Source organism: Lissotriton helveticus, chromosome 3_1 (assembly GCF_964261635.1).
Source record: "Lissotriton helveticus chromosome 3_1, aLisHel1.1, whole genome shotgun sequence".
NCBI classification, from domain to species: domain Eukaryota; kingdom Metazoa; phylum Chordata; class Amphibia; order Caudata; family Salamandridae; genus Lissotriton; species Lissotriton helveticus.
The window spans coordinates 1569477218-1569497314 of record NC_136061.1 but is presented as its reverse complement, the minus strand read 5'-3'; the positions used below and the strand labels follow the sequence as shown (position 1 = coordinate 1569497314).

Genomic DNA, 20097 nt, shown 5'->3' with positions numbered 1-20097 from the left:
AAGGGGGTAATGATTCCCTTCCCCTCCCTCAGTGATTCTAATAAATGGTGCACTACTCAATACAGATCTGCTATAATTTTCTGCTTTGACGCATGTATTTGTAATAATACAAATTCTTAACCAGAAATGAGATACAAATGGTTAAATCTATGCTTGAGTTAAAATCTCATTGTATAGACCCCGTAGCTATTAGAAGATTTGCTTTCCTGTGCAAAATCATTATAACATAAAAAAGTGATATGGCACTATTTTCTCAAGACATTTATTTTGCACAGTAGCGATAACATAGATTTAACAATGACACTGAGGTAATAAATGTGCATTTTTTTATTATTACACTTGCTCCAAATAATGTATGTTACCGCCAATTTATTTTCACTTGCATGACAAATACATAATTACTTTTACTAGAAATCAGTGAAGATGAAATAACTTCAAACATGAGATCTGGATAGATCATTCTGCATTCTTGATTTTTCTCAGGTACAATTAGAATACATTTAGCCATTTAATGTAGGTGGTGAGTGAGGAGAAACAAAATACAGGATAACAAGTTCATCTAATATATGGATTTTTCTCTGCTGTAGTTTGCAGCTGATGGATATCTTAAATGTATGAAGAGCTGGAGGAGAGGGGTGTTACCTCCCTATACAGTGACAGATGGTTATTTGTCATTGTACCTTAGCGGAATGTGCTGCTTTAGCCTGGAAAAGTAACAGCATTTGCTGACGTCTGTAAAGCATCTACAGAGTGCAACATAATACAAAACAATGACATAACACAAAGTAAAATAGCACATAAAATGTAACACAACAACCACAGTACAAGGCAGGATCAAAACAATGCAATAATGTAACACAAAAACACAGCAGGATAAAAAGCAACATGCTGAATCACTCCAAAACAAAATGGAACTCAATTGAACAAAATAAAACACACCAACACAACAGACTAATACAGCTTAAAAACACAACACAATATTTCTGGAAAAAAAACACAATAGCACAACACACATTTACTCACTTAAACACAATACTAACAACATTCAGACCCAATAGATACACCAATCACATTCACAAAAGAAATACAAATAATTTACAATTTCAACAACACAATATGTAACACAACACAACAGAAAAAAACTGAAAATTACAACCACAACACAACAAGATAACACTACCCACGAACCATGCCATACAATCCCAATTTAACAACCATGTACATTTCTGTTGTTGTGTTGTTTTGTGTTAGTGTATTATTATATGGTGTTATTGTGTTGGGATGTTGTGTTGGTACTAGCTCTGGTACCAGTGTGTTGCTGTATTGTTGTGTTGCATTTGTCTGTTGATATTGTATCGTTGTGTTGTTGCATTATGTCTGTCCAGTGTATTACGTTGTTGTGTACATTGCAAAATAAATTGTTGTAGGGTCATGTGTTGGTGTATTTTTATGTTGTTTAAGTGTGCTGGTGCGTGTTGTCGATACTAGTGATGCACACCTGAGCAGAGTGGTGATATGGTGTTTCCTTTCCAATGCAAAATGCTCTTTATGCTAAAATATACGCTTAAAGTAGTATAAATCATGCTTTGCACTAATTTGCAGTACTTTGTGCTAGTTTGTAGTGAGGGGGCGTCCATAGGTAGTACATAGGTTTTATAGCGCTATCACTCATAATGTTTTAACAAAGACACTCCTAATAACAATTGTAGATAGAGTTCTGCACATAAAATTACTCCTCATCAATGTAGGAGTTAAATTGGAGAAATCTTTTAATTACTCCAAACATTTCCCACATTTCATAGGTGCTTCATTATACAGCACACACACAATGTAGGAAACGTTTTAAATCTAGTCTAATCATAGCATGTTGAACCTAAAGGTTACCCTTCAGGTATAGAGACTATGCTAGACTTGTGCACTATGTTGCAAAGGGGTATGCATAGCATTAGGCTATCTGTTTGAGGTCCAGTGACGGGATGACAGAAGCAGTGCTATATCTTTGTACATATTGTTCTGTAATGTGTTTTTCCCCTTGTACAACGCAGGACAGTACCTGTGATAGCTGCAATGCATTGCTCAATTTTCTCACAAATCTGTCCCAAATTCTCAACCTCAGCATTGTGATATCTAGGGAGCACTTATTTGTATAGCTCATGACATTGAACAAAGAATATTAATTAATGTTCTGTTTTAAAGCAAATTACAGCCATATCAAATCATATGAGCTGCCTGTTAGGGCTTGATTATGATACCGATGGGACCGCACTGACAGACTGGCAGTGGCAGTCCCACCGACATACAGTCCATCGGTCCGACTGTTGCATTAAAATGCAGGTGGTCAAACCCCAGAGGTTGGGGGGAAAGACCGCCACCTCCAGCAGGATCAATTATCCCATTGATGCAGCGGTCGGACTTGTATCTCTACAATGGGGGCGGTGCCTGTGCAGGTTCCATCGGAGGCATTACGATGTACCTTTCTGACTGCCTTATCATGGTGGTCCTACCGCCATGAAAAGGCAGCCGGAAAAGGACTTTTGGGGTTCCAAGCAGGGCCCCTATCCCCCATGGAGGCACATGTAGGCCCCCTCACACATCCATTCACTATGTGACAGGCACCACATGGTGCCTGGCACACAGTCCATGGATATACACAAAGTGACTTTTTCCACTGTGGCTTGTGCTGTGGCCCTTTTCCTGGGCCGCAACACAAGCAACAGCTGAAAAGGGCACTTTTCCCACTGTTAGCCTTGTGGTCAAATCCTAATTGGGTGGTGGGACCACCACCTGATTATCGCACAGTCAACTGCCTACTGCGATGGTGATCGGCAGTCCGACCCCGACCGCCGTCATAATGAGGGCCTTAGTTTTGATGTTAGATAAAAAAGAAAAATCCTTGTGAATATTAAAAGTAGATCTCTAACACAAATCATTGAACACAGCTCAACAAAACCGATAAAGAATTTGCCTGCTCGCTTGAGCCTGCATTTCCATTATAGGCCCCTATGGAACTACTCTGTGTCTTTTTCTTTACAAGCAATAAGCAACAACGTGCTAGTAAAATCAACCGTTGAATATAAAGTTTTAATAGTTCTGGGAGTGACATGTAACTCTTTAATGGCAAATCCTGAGCGTATTACAGCCTTTCTAACAAATTCCTCACTCAAGCATATGACTGGGAACTTGATGCTGCCCATTATGTAAAAGGTGCAATCAAGAAAAGCATGCAGTATGAGACAACCACCTAGTTTTAGCAGTGAAGCCATACTTTTCAGGGCCTTGACGTAGCCCTCTTTATCCTTGTTCAGAAACTCCAGACAAAATTCACTCAAAATGCAGTCAGCTTGAGCAGGAAGTCCTGGGGCTACCAAGTGAGGTTCACAAATTTCGGCGTTGATAACTAGTTTTATGGCTTTTCTTATCTTTTCTTCTTTCTCAATCCACATTTGCCTGCAAAAAAACAGATTCATGCTATAAATATAGTCCTGCCATTTTGAATTCATAATTTACACCTGAGTTACTATTTTGCTCATTAAGGCCACTGAGGAGAGTCGCCACGTACTGACTATGGTCTACATCCCACTATAATGTTACCAGATGGGACTTTTGGAGCCTGTGTCTCAGCTTCATTCCTCTTCCTCCTTCCCCAGTCTGTCCCATCACCATGGCTGACGGTTAGTAAGTACAATCCTTGCTTACAATTGCACCGGCTTTTAAATAAATTAGAACATTGGAATGTTGGGAGCTCCATTGAAGACAATTAATTGCTCCAGGCTTCTAATGGCCGGTAAAAGCCCAGAGCAAACAGCATTGCAATGTTTGTCGCTCACAGATATTGCTGTGAACAAAGGCCTCATGGAGCCCAGGAGGATTTAAATCCCCTTGGGCTCACTGAGGCCTTTCTTTTATTTGTTAGAACATTCTGCCCTCTAGTGGCGTAATATTCTATTAGCCTTTTAGCCCATTGCAGCTGGGCTTTGCTGGCCAGTAAAGGCCTGCCCTCTTGATAAAGGCCCTTGCCTTCAGCTTGGAATTTGTAATGCTGGAGCAGGCAATTAATGGCTGGTATAGCCTGCTACAGCAGGCTGTGAGGCTATATTCACAGGCTGTCCTTTAAAACCCTGGCTGCTTTCAGGCTACGAAGCACTGGTTTGAGGAACCTACTGTTAACAATGTACCTTCAGGAGGAGAAATTGGTCTTCAGTCATGCACAATTCTGAAGCAAACAATTTTTCCTGCTGAATGCTTGCACTCATACACAAGCTCCCAAACATTGTTGTGGAAGAAGAACCATCGTTGGAACTTGGAATTGTATTTATCTTAATCATGAAGCCTCATAGATGCAAAGTAGTAATTTGTAGGGAATTATATCTGTCTGTCTATCTATCTATCTATCTATCTATCTATCTATCTATCTATCTATCTATCTATCTATCTATCTATCTGAATTCCTTTGATACGAGTAAACACCGGGCTAAAGACCAAGTGGTCCATTAGGGTCACCAGAAAACTGAGAAGGCAATACAGGACCATAATACATAAAACACAGAATAATTCATAAAATATATAAAATGGATATAAACATGAACCAAAAAAAACAGAATAATATTTACAATATATAAGCATATACATTACTCTGTAAAATACATAAAACCGTGATATCAATACCGGACCATAATACGTGTTACCACATATTTTTTCAAAGTACAGCTAAAAAGAGACACTGATTCGAATTAGAAACTTTATATATTGTTTATTTTTCGTTCTTTCTTTTTTTTTGATGGATAATGGTGAAGGCTGGTGGATTTCAAAAACTATAACTCGCGCCCCCACTATGCTCAATATTGTTGTCAATAATGCTAATTCAGCTGTGATCAGTAATATTTTAAACATAGTTTTATGTTCTTCAAGACATGAATGGTGCATGGGAATAGTAGTAGAAAATAACAATCAGGTAAAACAATCAGGAACGCTGTAGCACACAGAAAAGAGAAAAAAGGAAAGTAAGGCAAGCCCAAAGTCGAACTTTAATATTCATATTGGACCCCAGAGGCCAATCCAGCAACCAATCAAAGATATAAGGCCCTATCCTACAAAACTGGAGTCCACATTTGTCACAAATATCTTTTTTTCTCCAGATTTCTCATAAGAAGACATTGCCCTAACGCACTAATATCTATAAACTGTTTCTACCAATTAGCTGCTCATGGGGGATTTGGTTCAAGTCAAAACCGTGCTGCCTGTATCCTAGCATTGATCATCATAAAAACCACAGTAACCCCCTAAACTCTATGGGAACTGGTCCTTCAGTGCCAAAAAGAATTGATTGTGGACTAGGATATATTGACCCTTGGATTACCATGGACATTTCCTCAAATACCCTTTTCCAGTAAAGAGCAATCTCACTACATGTTGAACAAATATGTACGGTATCGGCCATTGGCTCACCACACCGTAAGCATTCCGAGCTTGCCCAGCAGACCTATTTAAACAATCAATTTGGTGTATTGTAAATATCTTGAAGAACCTTAAAATGGTGAACTTTTAATCTGGCTATATCCGCACACCGGTTGGGAAGTTGAATGGATTCAATATCACTTCTTATATAATATAAAGTATGATGTGTCAAGAAGACGATCTTCTGTAGAGTAGGCTATCATCCTTTGCAGGATGAGGGTTAGAGTCAGCAGGGCTGCATCCCTGCCACAGTGCATAGCGTTCTAAGATAATCACAGCAAATCTGCTCCTCTGCTGCTTTTAGTTCAAAGGCAGTGCAAAGATTAAAAGCACTGTTCTGATCACACTGTGTCAAAGGTGAAAAACTGATTGTTAACCTGGAGCCTTAGAGCTCTATCCAACCAAACAACCAAATGCAAGGGCATCAAGTTCAATCTTCCTAGCCATGGACAGAGTGTACAGGCATTGTGATAATAACGCTTAGAAAGAAATGTGATTCATGCTGAATTATCATGTAATGTACAAAATATGTGAAAAGTCGCCATTAGAATAAGATGTCAAGTTAAACATGTGGCTAAAATGGAGACTCCAACGTGGACCCTGTTAAACCTTATAACACCCTGTTCTTTGCCATAGGAGACTTTTTCTCAACTAAAAGCATAAAAATAGCCTAAATGGGTCTAAATAAATTACTGTAAAATGTACTTCAATAACAAAGGCGAATGAAATCCATAATGTCAATAAGAAATCTAAATTAAAAGCATGCCACTAATAAAACAAATAAAAGTCAATTTGGTATGAAATAAGGGGGTGAATACAAGGTTTAGAAGGGTCAGTGCGCTTCTTCTTAGTTTAATGTAGATCAGATGCCCAGCCTATAAAGTAATAGTGCCAGACAGCCACTGGGCAGAGTGCAAAAGAAATTAGTGTTTTAAAACTATCTCAATAGGTGCAAACAACTTTATTCCTATGCCCTAAGGGATAGAGATGAATAGCCTAGTAAAATAGGGATATGGATGTTCACCCTGTATGAGGTCAACATGTTTCTGCCGAGTTTGACTGAGATGTTCAACGCATTCTTCAGGACCAAGGTATTAATTCACTCGGCTATTCCGGAGTAGTGTGCTACTGGCCAAAAATGTACTTCAACACCCCATTGGGGGTAACAAGTGCTATATCAATGCAAACCTTTTTTCCCTCTTATATCCCTCCGCTATCTTTCTAAATCCAAATAACTGACTAATATCCACCACTAAAATTACTTTCATATTTCACTATACTAATTCACTACTAATCCTTATTGGTTCCGGAGTAGCCTGCTACTCGCCAAAAAAGTGCTTCAACAACCCATCAGGGGTAACAAGCGCTATATAAATGCAAACCCTTTTCCCTCTTTTATCCCTCTGCTATCGTTCTCAATCCAAATAACTGACTAATATCCACCACTCAAATTACTTTCATATTTCACTACACTAATTCAACACTAATCCTTATGGGTTCCGGAGTAGCATGCTACTCGCCAAAAAAGTGCTTCAACACCCCATCAGGGGTAACAAGCGCTATATAAATGCAAACATTTTCCCTCTTTTATCCCTCCATTATCCTTCTCAATCCAAATAACTTACTAATATCCACCACTCAAATTACTTTCATATTTCACTATACTGATTCAACACTTTATGGGTTCTGGAGTAGCGTGCTACTCATCGAAAAAGCGATTCTATACCTCGTCAATACAATACAATACTAGCGGTATGCCTCCAAATACATTGGAAACCAAATAATATAAAAAGGATGTAATCACTCGAAATACAGTCTATAACGTGCTAGCAAAGCCAGACCCATTCGCCTTAAAAGGTGTACCACTCCTGCGGTATTTGAAGCATTAACTACTTGGTGCACAAGTTCACCAAAATGCTGCACTAGGTTTGAGCTAGGAGTGGGTGGAATTTGCGTAGTCACACTATGCAAAGCTCCGCAAAACGGTAAAAAGTCTCCTCGAGCACGCAGAGTTCCGCGAACACGTGGAATTGCTTGTTCTGCCCATTCGCGAAGCTTTTTTCCTGTTCGTAAATGCTGTTTGCGTGCTCAGGGGGAAATATCCTGCGAACATACATTCTGCAAGAGCAAACAAGCAAAAATTTCTGTGAAGTTGCAGCTCGCTGAATTTTTGGCAATTCCGCGTTCTCCATGGAACACAAAATTACCCAAATTCCGCAGATTCCGCAAACGGAACGGAGCTTACCACCCAGGTCTAGTTTGAGCACAAGACTGATTGTATTTCAGAGCAAGACCTTGCAACTTGAAGATCAAAAGTTTTATGGGCAGATGTTAATGCTGCGTCCTTTTGAAGCAATAAGGCTTTGAGTCAGGTTAACTTATCAAAGTTGATGTTAAAATAGGAATTGAAGGTCACAAGGTAATGTTCCTAGTCGTGTGTGTTTGGATAAAAATGACATGTTATTACAGCAGGTCACCAGATATGGCAGTCCTGGTTTCATAAGAAAGATATAAGGTGTGGGGCACTCATTGGTATAATCGAAGGTTGATATGATGTTGTATACGTGTACTTTGTAGATCATTTTCTGGTGCCAATGGGTAAACCCCCTCTGACCCTGCGGAGTTTAAAATTGAAACAACAAAAGATGCAGAGTCGAACAAACAACACTGGGCCCTTCTGGCACTCCTTGTGAGATCTTGTCTCTGGCTGTAATCAAATTGTAATCCGTTTAGGTTGAATGATATACTCAACATTCATTTGTAATAGTTGTAAACAGTATTTTGTTTATTCTTTTCACTTGTTCATGAAAGTCAATTCAATGTAACATTAAAGGCTGTCTTGCAAACATAAACAAATGTCGCTTCTTCATTTGATGTAGAACCAAATTGCGAAATGTACATCCCTATGCACTTCGGGACTCGTGTCCTTCATCAGGGGTCTAATGTACGTTCTGATAATGGAAAAAATTAGGGTTGTAGTATGATGATCAGGTGTGGATACTCTTCCTAATAATAATAACGATGACGAGGAATGTGTGAACTTAACAGTGAATGAATGTGGCTGGGGAGAGGAGTTGGCCTAACGGCTAGGGCGCTCGACCTCGGACCTGGGGACCTGGGTTCGAGTCTCGGTAACGACGCCAAAACCTCCTGTGATTCTGGGCAAATCACTTAATCTCCCCATGCCTAAAATGAATGTGTGTCCGTCCTCATGTAACGTAACTGGTGCTATGTAAAGCGCTCTGATACCTGATTCGGTTCGGGTCTAGTTCGCGCTATATAAAACTCTGCAAAAAAATATGGTGTGCCAAAAACATGCAGACCGAACCTAGGTTTCTAAATGGCCAACCGATTTGAGGTTTGTGTGAAAGTATTAAACGATGTTTCAGTACCCAACTAAAATGATTGTCAGTACCTAAAGCGGGATGACTTAGTTATGGATAGATGGCATAATCCGTCGTGATTCGGTGAGAGGTGTTCATAATGATATCTTCTGAGTCGAGTGAATGGTAAGGCTCAAAAACGACGCAGTTTGGTGAACTGTGCTCGTGGTAAAATTTTAACACTACCCGTCCGAGTAACTCCTAAATGTTAAATGGTTCGGTAAATGGCGTTCCGATCAACTATGGAACGCTAGCCATGAATATCAAGTGTGCCGAGTGATTCATATGCTTAAAACTAGAAGCGAGAACGTCGTGATTTTGTGAACAAAACTCATGGTGAAGTTTAACACTACACGTTCGTGTGACTTCTGAATGTTAAAAAATAGTGTCAGTCTTACCGCATATGGGTTAGTATCGGGTCTTTCACTCTGGTGATAAACTCCGGTCTCAGCATTCGGGAGAATGTGTGGTGCGCAGGCGTCAACGATGTTTAAAATTACAATCACTAAAAAGCGAAGAGGGACTCAATTACGTGGCGGCCATGTTGAAGAGGGTAAAATTAACGGAGTTCTAATGTCGATGTAGTCTAAAATGTGCCATGTGTGTGAAGTGTGTGGGGCACACAAATATATTAAGTGCAGATGATCAAAAACAAAAAAAAAACTTGTCCAATCATATTACTCTGTATGACATAAAACGTACTTGAGCATGAAGCATGTGAAACCCTGTGCGGAGCCCGTAAAGGGGTGTCAATAATGATAAAACAGAAAAGTCAATAAAGAGTGATAAACAGGAAAAAAAGTGGGAAACTAGACAATGTAAAGGTGTGTCTTGCAAACGGGGACTATATTGAAAGATGACTTAAACATGCATATTAGGGTAGAATACGGTAAAGAGCATCATGTTAAAGGAAACAACTGTATTCCATCCTGTCATTAAGAGCTTTGGGTTGACAAGCGTTGAGTTTTTTTAATCCAAATTATTTCATGTTGTAGGAGTCTCTTCCTGTTGTCAATACCCTGTCTGACAGGGACAACCTCCAAAACAAGAAATCTGAGTTGACTGATGTTATGGTTATGGGTAGTAAACTGAAAAGAATAAACAAAATGGCACTCCTGGTTTCATCCCACAACAACCTTGGGGCCTTAAGTATTATTCAAAATTGCGATCGAAAACGCCTAAATTCACAGAATTTCAGCATTTACGATCGCAATTTACCTAAGTGGGATGTATGAATGGGACACTGCCTCGTAAAATAAGAAATCGCAAACTTGCAATTCTCTATTTTGAGATTGCATTGAAGGAATCGCAAATTGCGAATCCTTAAATGCAATGTAAGAGGCCGAGAAAAAAGTATAATTTGGCCATAAGGAATTGCAAATTACCACCAACTTCAAGTTGGTGGTAATTTGCGATTTCTTTGAAAAATGCACTTTTTTTGCATTTTTCAAAGTGCCATGTGATGCACATACATGCCCCTAGGGCATGCATGTGTGCAACATGTGCACACATGAACATTTCAGGGATGCAACAGGGTGTCCTCTTTGAAACTCTGGCACCCTTGAAATTGTATTCTCAATTTGTGATTCTCTAATTGAGAATCGCAAATTGAGAATGTCTTCCCATTCATTCCTATGAGCCTCTAGGTCCATAGGAATGAATGGAGAGGTATTCCTTAATTACGAATCGCAATTTGCAATTCGCAATTAAGGAATATGTAGGATTTGCAAAATTATTAGCAAATCCTACGTACATAGCGTTTTGCGATTCTTAAAAAATCGCTATTTGAGAATCGCAAAGCCTAAGTTTCATACATATGGCCCTTGGTCATTTAAGATCAAATAACCTCCATTTAAAAGCAATCTGAACACTTCTGAATCAAGGCAGCGTAGACACCCTTCAGATAAGGCAGACGGAGGAAGAGATTGAAGAAATTGATTAAGTGGCTTCCAGTGGAAATGCGGATTAGCTTCAGAACAGCCTGCCTCACCCACAAAGCCCTTCACACTGGTAAACTTGAGTACTTGGCGAAAAAACTCATAAAATCCGGCCAGTCCAGGAACCTGAGGAGCTCAAACTCCCTTCTACTCATCCCACCTAAAACTAGAAAGAAAAAAACTGCAGATCGATCTTCTACCGGAAGCACCCCCAAAATCTGGAACTCCATTCCCCCTCACATCAGAACCATTACCTCCTTTGTAGAATTCAAAAGACAACTTAAAACCCTGTTCCGCAACCGCGCCGCAGGTATTGGATAACATGGACCTATTACTAAACATCGACCTCTGCTCGAGCTCTAATTCTCCGAAGAGCCTGGAACGCAAAAATGTCCAAAAAAACAATGTGCCTCTCTTTTACTTGCCCCCCTCTGTTAATATGTTTCCATAATATCCTGTATCTTATGTTTACCGGTTCTGTACCTACTGTAAAGCGCTCCGATACCCCCTGGTCTGGCCAGCGCTATAGAGAACTTCTTAAATAAATAAATGAATATAGGCTGAATGCTGCCACAATCTTAGATCTAATTGCTGAGTTAGACCCAATACTGCAGTGTCAGACTCGCAGGTCACATGCCATCCCCACTTATGTGGAGGTCCTGCGTTCTCTGTATCTCCTAGCTTCAGGGACCTCCCAGCGAGTCATTGCTGCGGCTGGAAGTGTCTCTCAAAGTGCCCTATCGTGCTTTGTTAACTCTTTCCTAAATGCCATGTTGCAGAGGATGCACCACCATTTTAGGTACCCCACAACACCACAGGAATTGCTGCAAACTAAATTAGATTTTTATCAGGTTGCACAATTTCCGCATGTCATTGGTTGCATTGATGGGACACATGTACCCATATGTCCCCCCTCAGTGAATGAGTATATCTACCGAAACCAGAAATCTTACCATTCACTGAATATTCAAGTAATCTGCAATTCAAAAACAATATTCACAGACATAGTGGCTATTTACTCTGGCAGTGCACATGACTCCTATATCTTCCAGCAGAGTGGCATACACAGATGTCTACTTGCGGGTGAATTTGGAGAAGGATATTTGCTAGGTAAACGGATGTAATACAGTCTTGCACACCTGTTTGCCATGGTGACACACAGCAGTGACTAATGTATATTTATTTTTCACATCCTGTAGGTGATAGCGCATACGCTATGAAGTCTTTCATCCTCAATCCATATCTGAATCCTTCTACACAAAGGGAGCAGCGATACAATGAGGCACACATCTCAACACGCAATGTGATTGCGAGGACATTTGGTGTACTTAAATCAATGTTTCCGGTCCTCCACAAAACCGGTGGTGCTTTACAGTATAGGCCGGAGACTTGCTGTAAAATAGTCGCCATGTGTGCAATATTGCACAAATAGCTACTAATAGGGGCATTCCCCTGGAAGACTCTGATAGCGAGCCAGAACTAAACATACAGTCATGACAACCACCTCAAGTGGTATGCGGTACAAATGCAGCAGAGGAGAGACGAAGACGGGCAAAAATCATGCAACATTACTTTTAAGGTGGGTAAACACAAGACAACACAGTATTTGCTGAAAGGTTTTTTGTGAGAAGCGTGTGATTATCTTAATGCACACATACCATGTGCAGACAAGTGCAGTGACAATTAAATGTAATTGCCTTGGCACTTAAACTTCAGTGTGAACAGTTACAAGATTCGGGTTACCATACCAGAATTGTAACTGTCCAAAAGTCTATTTCTTTCTGCCATGCACTCCTGTGGCCCTTTCAGTAGGCACCACTACATCCCTCATTGAGCCTTCTGTGCCAGCATTATTCCTGGTACTGTGCATGTTGTTTCTTCTAGTTGCTGCAGTCTTGAGTTGTTCCACTGCATTGGTGACCTGGATGAGGCTCCTGGCCACATCCCTGCAGGGGTGATCATCTCCACTTGCATGCTGACAGCATGCCTGGAAAGCTGAGCTGTTGTTGTACTAAGTCTCCTGCCATGTGAGGCATGCTCAGCCTGGATGACACTGCACATATCTTGTATAGCTGTTGCAATACTGTCTAGTTTGTGGGTGTTCGCCCTGTGCCCTTCAACGACCGCAGTTGTTAGCTCTCACAGGCAGTCGCGTATGTCCCCCATGTGTGTTGCCATTGTCCTCAGTTGACCCTGCATAATCCTCATATTCCTTACTTGCAGGCACTAGACCCTCAGCATCTTGACCTCAAGCCCACTGCAGGCAGGTACACCATTGTCCTCTGCAGTCGCCAAGATTGGCGGGGGCCTTCACCTGCGGAACTGTATGGAACGGTGCCACATTTTTACCTCTGGTGGTGGTGTTAAATGGGCAGACTGCTATGTGGGAGCTCCTGTTTGGCTCTCTTCATCACTCTCCAAATCAGGCAGTGTTTGGACTATTCACCTGCGTCGAGTGGGAGCAGGTATGGGTGAGGATGGTGGCAGTTCTAGTCCCTCATCAGGCTGTTCCACTTGTTCCTCTGATTCGTGGTCGTCAGCCACATCACTATCCTGTGCTGCATCTGTGATTTTAAACAGTGCAAGTTTAGTTACTTTTTTTGGCACATGTTTGTAACGTAGCACATGCAAAAGTCTAATAAATGTACTTATGTAATGTACAAAGTCTACTTTAGTCACTTCCTTGCTGGACTCTGCTGCAGTAAAGCTGTTTTTGTCCCTCCTTGCCTTGCCCTTAAATTTGTCTGTATACAACTCCCACAATGCATTTGGGAGTTGCAAGTAAAAAGTGGACTGGACTCAGGTGTGCTACACTATGCAGGGTATGCATTTGGGGCTCTTTTAGTTACATTTGACATTGAAATATGTCTAGCTGTGGTCCTGCCTTGGGAGGTACCCACATGTTCAGAGGTGTTGATCTGTGTAATCCCGACGAATGCCTCTGGCTGCAGTGTGGATTCCACCATGTCTTCCAGTGGGGTGTTTGAACGTTCGGTAGATGATCCCCCTCCAGTTTTTTTGCAGCGGCTGGCCTTTCAGCCATCCTTTCTTCATCTCGGCTGCACAGGTCGTACCATCTTTTGCACCGGTCAGAGATTGCACGCTGTGTTACCCCCACAGCATTGACCTTAGCTTAGATTCCCAGCCAAATATTTCTTTTGACAGACTTAGCAACCTGCAAGGAGAGTTTCCCAAATAGCCGGTCATGGTTCACCACCACTTCCTCAGTGAGGATTTCAAGTTCCTTTTCGCTAAATGTTAGCTTTCTCTTCCTGCCTTCTCCTTTATTTTTCTCATTTTCTGTGGTCATGCTGTTGTTTTCTCACTGCTTCTGTTCCAAACACAGGGGTCGATTACGATGGCGGATGGACCTGCGTCCGTCCGCCACCCCCAAGGTGGAGGGACCAACCGCAGTGGAAGCGGCGTTCCCTCCTTTGCAATTAGGATGTGACTGCCACCCTGGCGGTCACATCCCGTATATTTAACATTGCGGCGGAGTGCTGCTTTAAGCAGCACCCGCCGCAAAGTTATAAGTGCCTGCTGCATTGTTCATGCAACTGCAGGGGGGTACCATAGGTACCCCCCCTGTGCAACCCCCACCCCCCCAACACCCTGGGGGCCCGCGAAGGTCCACATGCTTTTCCACGGCAGAAAAGCATGTTTCCGCACCCATCCTAATGTGGCTGGCGGTGTCTTGCAGACACCGCCACCATATTGCGGTCCACACCCCGCGGATCAGCGGCGGATGGACCTGCTGTCTGCTGCTGATCCCACCGCCATCATAATCTGGTGGTGGGTGTTTTCTATGCCGCGGCGGTGAATCCGCATCCTCCGGGCCGGCGGTGGCTTCCACCGGCCCGGAGGATGTGGATTCACCGCCATCGTAATCGACCCCACAGTTTCTTCCAGCTGAGCTCCACCAGTCTTTCTCCCCCTCAGACTCTCCCTGTGAACAGGTGTGTGCATTCAATGAATCACTTCCTGGCTGCGATATCATCACAATGCAGCAATATGGGTAAATTGCAATTAGAAAATCTGTAATTGGGCAATCGCTATTGCCGATTCGGTAAACAGGAAATCGATATTGATGATAGCGATTTTTACGGATTCGCTAACTTTTTCCAATTTTATTGATGCATTGAGTTTTGCAATTCCGTAATAGCAATTTTTTATAAATCGCTATTAAGGAATCGATAATTCAGTTTTTGATGCATGTGCCCCTAAGAGTGGTGTCTGTGGGACTTGAGCTGTGGCAGAACTTTTAATTTTCTTACATTTGTCACAGCTTAGGATATATTGTTTAGTCTGCTTGTAAAGAAGATGCTACTAATTGTATGTCTCTAAAAAGGAAACTGTAGCCGCCACAACTGCATGAGCAGATGCGGAACCCTCATGAGAAGGTATTATTAATTGCGGCCTGTGGACTCGATTTGGTATTATTCGATCCCCCACTCTGGGAATTTGAGCAAAAGGTTATGTTTTGGGCACTCAGTATATAGAAGTATTTTGCTGGAAAGGTTTTAGGTAATGGCATACCACTGAGTGAAGCAGTGACAGCAACCATGATGTCACCATTCACCTTCATATTTGAATGAGTAATTGTAGGTACTATAGTAGTCTGAACTTCTGCTTTTGTCCTTCATCGCCCAGGGAATTCGCAGCAATGTGTATTCTAACATGCTGGTGGCAAAATATGAATTACATGAGCTTGTGGCGAAGCATTCTTTAAGATGTGCAACCTTTATGAAAAGCAATTATTGCTTGATAGTGTTTCTTTTGGAATCTTTAAATTAATTCAAGTGCAAATTTTGTAAATGTTCATTAAAAGACTGGACTATGAATTGAGTAGGACTGTGTATCTGGACAACATAACCATCAAAATATGGGGAGTGAGTCCACACATCACTTCATAATATGTTGGCCAAATTCATAGCAAGCTTACAGTGCCCCATCATAATCCATAACCTTACCAGGGTACCAGATTGTATCTACAACCTCAGAACATGGTAACTCTAATTCCCCAGGGAAATAGTTGAAATAGATTGTTAGAAATTGGGTTTCTGGTTGGCAGAGGTATACACTCTGTCCAAGCAGGAACCACAATCCTAATCAGGGTAAGTAAGATGCATACTGAAATTTAACCTGTGCTCCCCTTCCGGTAGCTTGGCATAGAGCAGTTAGGCTAAAGTTAAGAGGCAGTGTGTAAAGTATTTGTGCAGCACACAGTAACACAATGAAAGCACCACAAAAAGTCTCCACTGTAATAAGATTACAAACATAGATAATGATTTTATAAATAAAATAAGACCAAAATAACAAAAAAACAATAAGTTGGACCGGGGTTCTGAATTTTGAAAGAATAAAAGTTCTTCTAGTGCTTAGAGGCAATAAACGCCTATGGGGGTTATCTGAACAGACTGGACCGGGACAAGGTTAACAGTTCAAGCCAACCACAATGGAGTGCGGGTCGGGGACTAGAGCCAGGCAGGCCCAGTGATCAGAGTACCTTGATACTGGATCACAACAGCAAGCTGCAGGGTGCAGATGAGCGGTGCATCAATGTCAAGCCCTCAGTTGAGATGTTTATTCCCACAGTGGTGGCAATGTATCAGGTTTGTTGAGTGAAGCAACGGTTCCAAGTGTGGTGATTCAAAGGCAATACACCAGGCTACTCCATGCTGAAGGGTCAATGCGTTGATCTTCCCGATGTAATGGCAGCAGTTGTGATACAGTGAGTGAAGTGCCCCAATTTTACTCCCCCAACAGGGCTGATGCACTGGTTCTGCTACATGCAGACTGGAGATGCAGTGATTTTTCTGGTGCAAGTATCTGGGTCTACTTTCAGTGAACCAGGCACAGAAGCAGAAGTAGAGACTTTTTATAGCCCTAAGTCTCAACCAACAGGTTGCAACGTGTGGCAACAACCCCTTGGAGATCACTTCATTTGCAAGGCAGAGACCAGTTTTCCCTAAGCAGGGTCAGAGAGCAGCAGGCAATAGGACTGCACAGCAGAAAAGCAGGTTTCCAGATCAGCAGTCCAGAAGTGTGTCATTCCTTGATGCAGCACAGCAGTTCATCTGACTGAGTTCAGTTACAGGTCCAGAAGTGTCGGATTTGTTGGGGTCAGAGACCCAGTACTTATACCCAGCTCTGCCTTTTAAGTAGGGGTGACTTCAAAGAAGGTCATTTGAAGTGCACAGAGGTCCTATCTTCCCAGCCCTGGCTCCAGACTATCAGTAGGGAGTAATCAGCCCTTTGTGTGGGGACTGCTTACTCAGGTGTAAGTATCAGCCCTTCCCTTCCTTGCTACCCAAGAAGAGCCATCAGCATGCAGATGAGTACTTAGACACACTTAACTTTCTTGTGTGTGTGGCTGTCTAGAGGGAATGCACAAAGTGTAGCGGTCACCCACCACAGATTTGTATTGGAGACAGGCTGCAGATGCAAAGGGCTGTAAGACCAGAGAAATGCTAAAAGTGGTCATTCTAATATATTAATCTTACAACAAACTTTACCAGTTAAGAGGATTTATCATTACCATTCCAAAGATATGCAACATGACACAGCCCCTCTTTTCTAATGAGGAATTACAGCTTAAAAATGTGTTGAAGAATTCACAATGTTAACCAATGAGGGAAGTAGGCCTCACAGTAGTGAAAAACGAATATAGATGTTTTTCATTAATAGGACATGCTAAACTTAAAAGTACATGTCCTGCCTTTTACTTACTAAGCACCCTGCCCTTTGGGCTACTTAGGGCCTACCTTAGGGGTGACATATCTGTTTTTAAAATGGGATTTTAAGGTGGCAGTAAAACTGCACACACATGCTTTGCATTGCAGGACTGAGGCAAGTTTAAAAGACTACTTGTGTGGGTGGCATAATTAGTGCTGCAGGCTCACTAGTAGCGTTTAATTTATATACCCTGGCTATATGGTATACCACTTGACAAAGGACTTACAAGTAAATTTAATATGCCATTTGTCTACATAGCAATGTTTCCATGTTTAGGTGAGAAACACATGCACTGGTCAGCAGTGGTAAAGTGCTCAGAGTCCTAAGGCCAACAAAACAAAATAAGCAAAAAGAGGAGGTAAGCAGGCAAAATGTTTGCGGAAAGACCACCCTAATGCTGATAGGTCTAACACAGATCTACCCTTTCGTTGTTTACTTTTGCATGCCCAAGGGAAACACAAGAAAGATATGCTATGGCTTTCCCCAAAATATTTTTATGTGATTATGTTTAAATTCCTATATAATAGTACCTACACCAGCAAGAGCATAGTGCGAGTACCCTCTGACAGATCTTTTAGAACAGCCCAAACCCCCATACCTGTATATGATGTGTCAGGAAGCCGATCTGGTGTAGATTAGGCTATCATCCATTGCAGGATGAAGGTTAGAGTCATCAGGACTGCATCTCCGTCGCATCTCCGTCACAGTGCACAGCGATCCAGGATAATGTCAGCAAAAGTCTCCCTCTGCTACATTTTGCTCAGAGCCAGTATATAGAATAAAAGCAGTGTTCTAATTGCACTATGTCAAAGGTGCAGAGCTGATGCAATGGTTAGTCTTGAGCCTTAGAGCTGTGTCAAAAAGGACAATCAAATTCAAGGGCACTGTGTTCAATGTTCCTAGCCTTGGACAGAGTTTACATGTAACATGTTAATAAATCTTACTAAGAAATGTGCTTCATGCAGAATTATTTCTAAGTACATTATTGTATAATGTGCAAAACATATAAAAAGTTGTCATTAGAAAAAGATGTCAAGTTAAACTTGTAGCTAAAGTGTAGACTCTAGCGTGGCCCCTGTTAAACCTTACAACAGGTGGGAATGAGCCTGTCAGACTATGAAAGAAACAATTCCACTAACCTTCAGATTCTGGCCCATCGAGAGTAATGGATGATAATAGGCAACCAATCCCCCTATTCACTTCTGCGAGTGAGTGAATATTGATACACTTGCTCAAAGAAAGGTATAAAGGAAAAGGGGGGAATTGGATGAGAAAAAAGACAACTTGCATACTGGTGTTCACGGGAGGACTAAGGAACCTTGAGGCATATTATCAAGGGGGTTTATCTCCGCTTTTTTGACTTTAAAAGCCAAGAAAGCGGAGATAAAATTATCTACCTATTACCTAGCTGCCGCTAACGCCAGTTAGCGACAGCTAGTAGGAGATAGCGACCATCTTGGGCCCCACTTTGCATGTCAGTGATATTTATCACTAATGACATGCAAAGTGGGCGTGCCAAGATGTTAGCGACTGGAAACAGTCGCTAACATCGCTATCTCCTATTACCAACTTTTGGAGATATTCGCGCTAAGCGCGAATATCTCCAAAAGATAACACCTGCCCTGAGCAGTTCTTAGCCATGTTATCCAATGGGAGGTGGATAACATGGCTAAGCGCATTAGCTCGGTAATGCATGAATATTGCTGACTTTTCAGCGATATTCATGCATTGCGGCCGTTTTTTATCGCATTTGCGATAAATCTTGGTAATACCAAGATTTATCTGCGATAAAAATCGCTGCAGCTCAGCGGTAAATTTTTGTCTCTAACCAAGCAATAGCGATAATTATCGCTATTGCTTGGTAATATGCCCCCTTGATTGTTTCTTCACACGTTTCTAAACAGTCCAACTTCATTTGAGAACGTCTCATTGAATATATTATGCGTCACCTTTCTGGTATTGTGCTCAATTAATTAAACCCTAAAACAACCAATCATTGGGCAGGTGTTCTCCTTATCATGCGTAACATGCAATACAATTTGTCGTGTGGTACTTGCATAATTCTCTCTAGCTTCATTACTCACAATTACTGCAAAGTTACAAGTAATTATGCATAATTATGTGAGAAGTGTAATTCAGCATTTAATGTTATTTTCCTAGTGCAAAATGCATCCTTGTGTCCAAAATGGGCCTGAGGATGCATTTTGTGCTAAGAAAATTGCACTTAATGCTACACTACACGTAGAGCAGTAGCCAGTAGCCACTCACTCTCTTTTAGTTTGTAGTGCCTCTGCTCCTGCTGTGAGGTTTTTGCCCCAAAATGGCACTTAAGTAATCAAGCTGGAGTACTAGTGTAATTTTGGATCAAAAGAGTATTGCGTAATTATTAGAATTACTCCAATTACTCAGGCATAACTAATATCTCTCCCAGGACTAAATATAACATCAAACTATGTCAAAAATATACCTTTTTGTAGGAAGCTTGTTGCCTTGCAAGTGGGATTGTTTTTAGCAGTTGTTTTGGACAACCTTTGGCTTAGACTCCAGCTCAATAGCTCTCTAACACTCAGAGTCTACTTCGCACAGTT

The 20097-nt window shown here is 41.6% G+C and overlaps 1 protein-coding gene across 1 annotated transcript in view; it reads right to left on the bottom strand.

Moving 5' to 3' along the window:
- Positions 1–246: 246 nt before the first annotated feature.
- Positions 247–20097, bottom strand: part of LOC144823639 (nicotinamide N-methyltransferase-like) — a 76806-nt gene continuing 56955 nt past the window's right edge. The window contains exon 3 of the mRNA XM_078682326.1: positions 247–3447. Within this exon, the coding sequence (XP_078538452.1) occupies positions 3009–3447 (439 nt within the window). The 3' untranslated portion in view covers positions 247–3008. The remainder of the gene's footprint in view (positions 3448–20097) is intronic.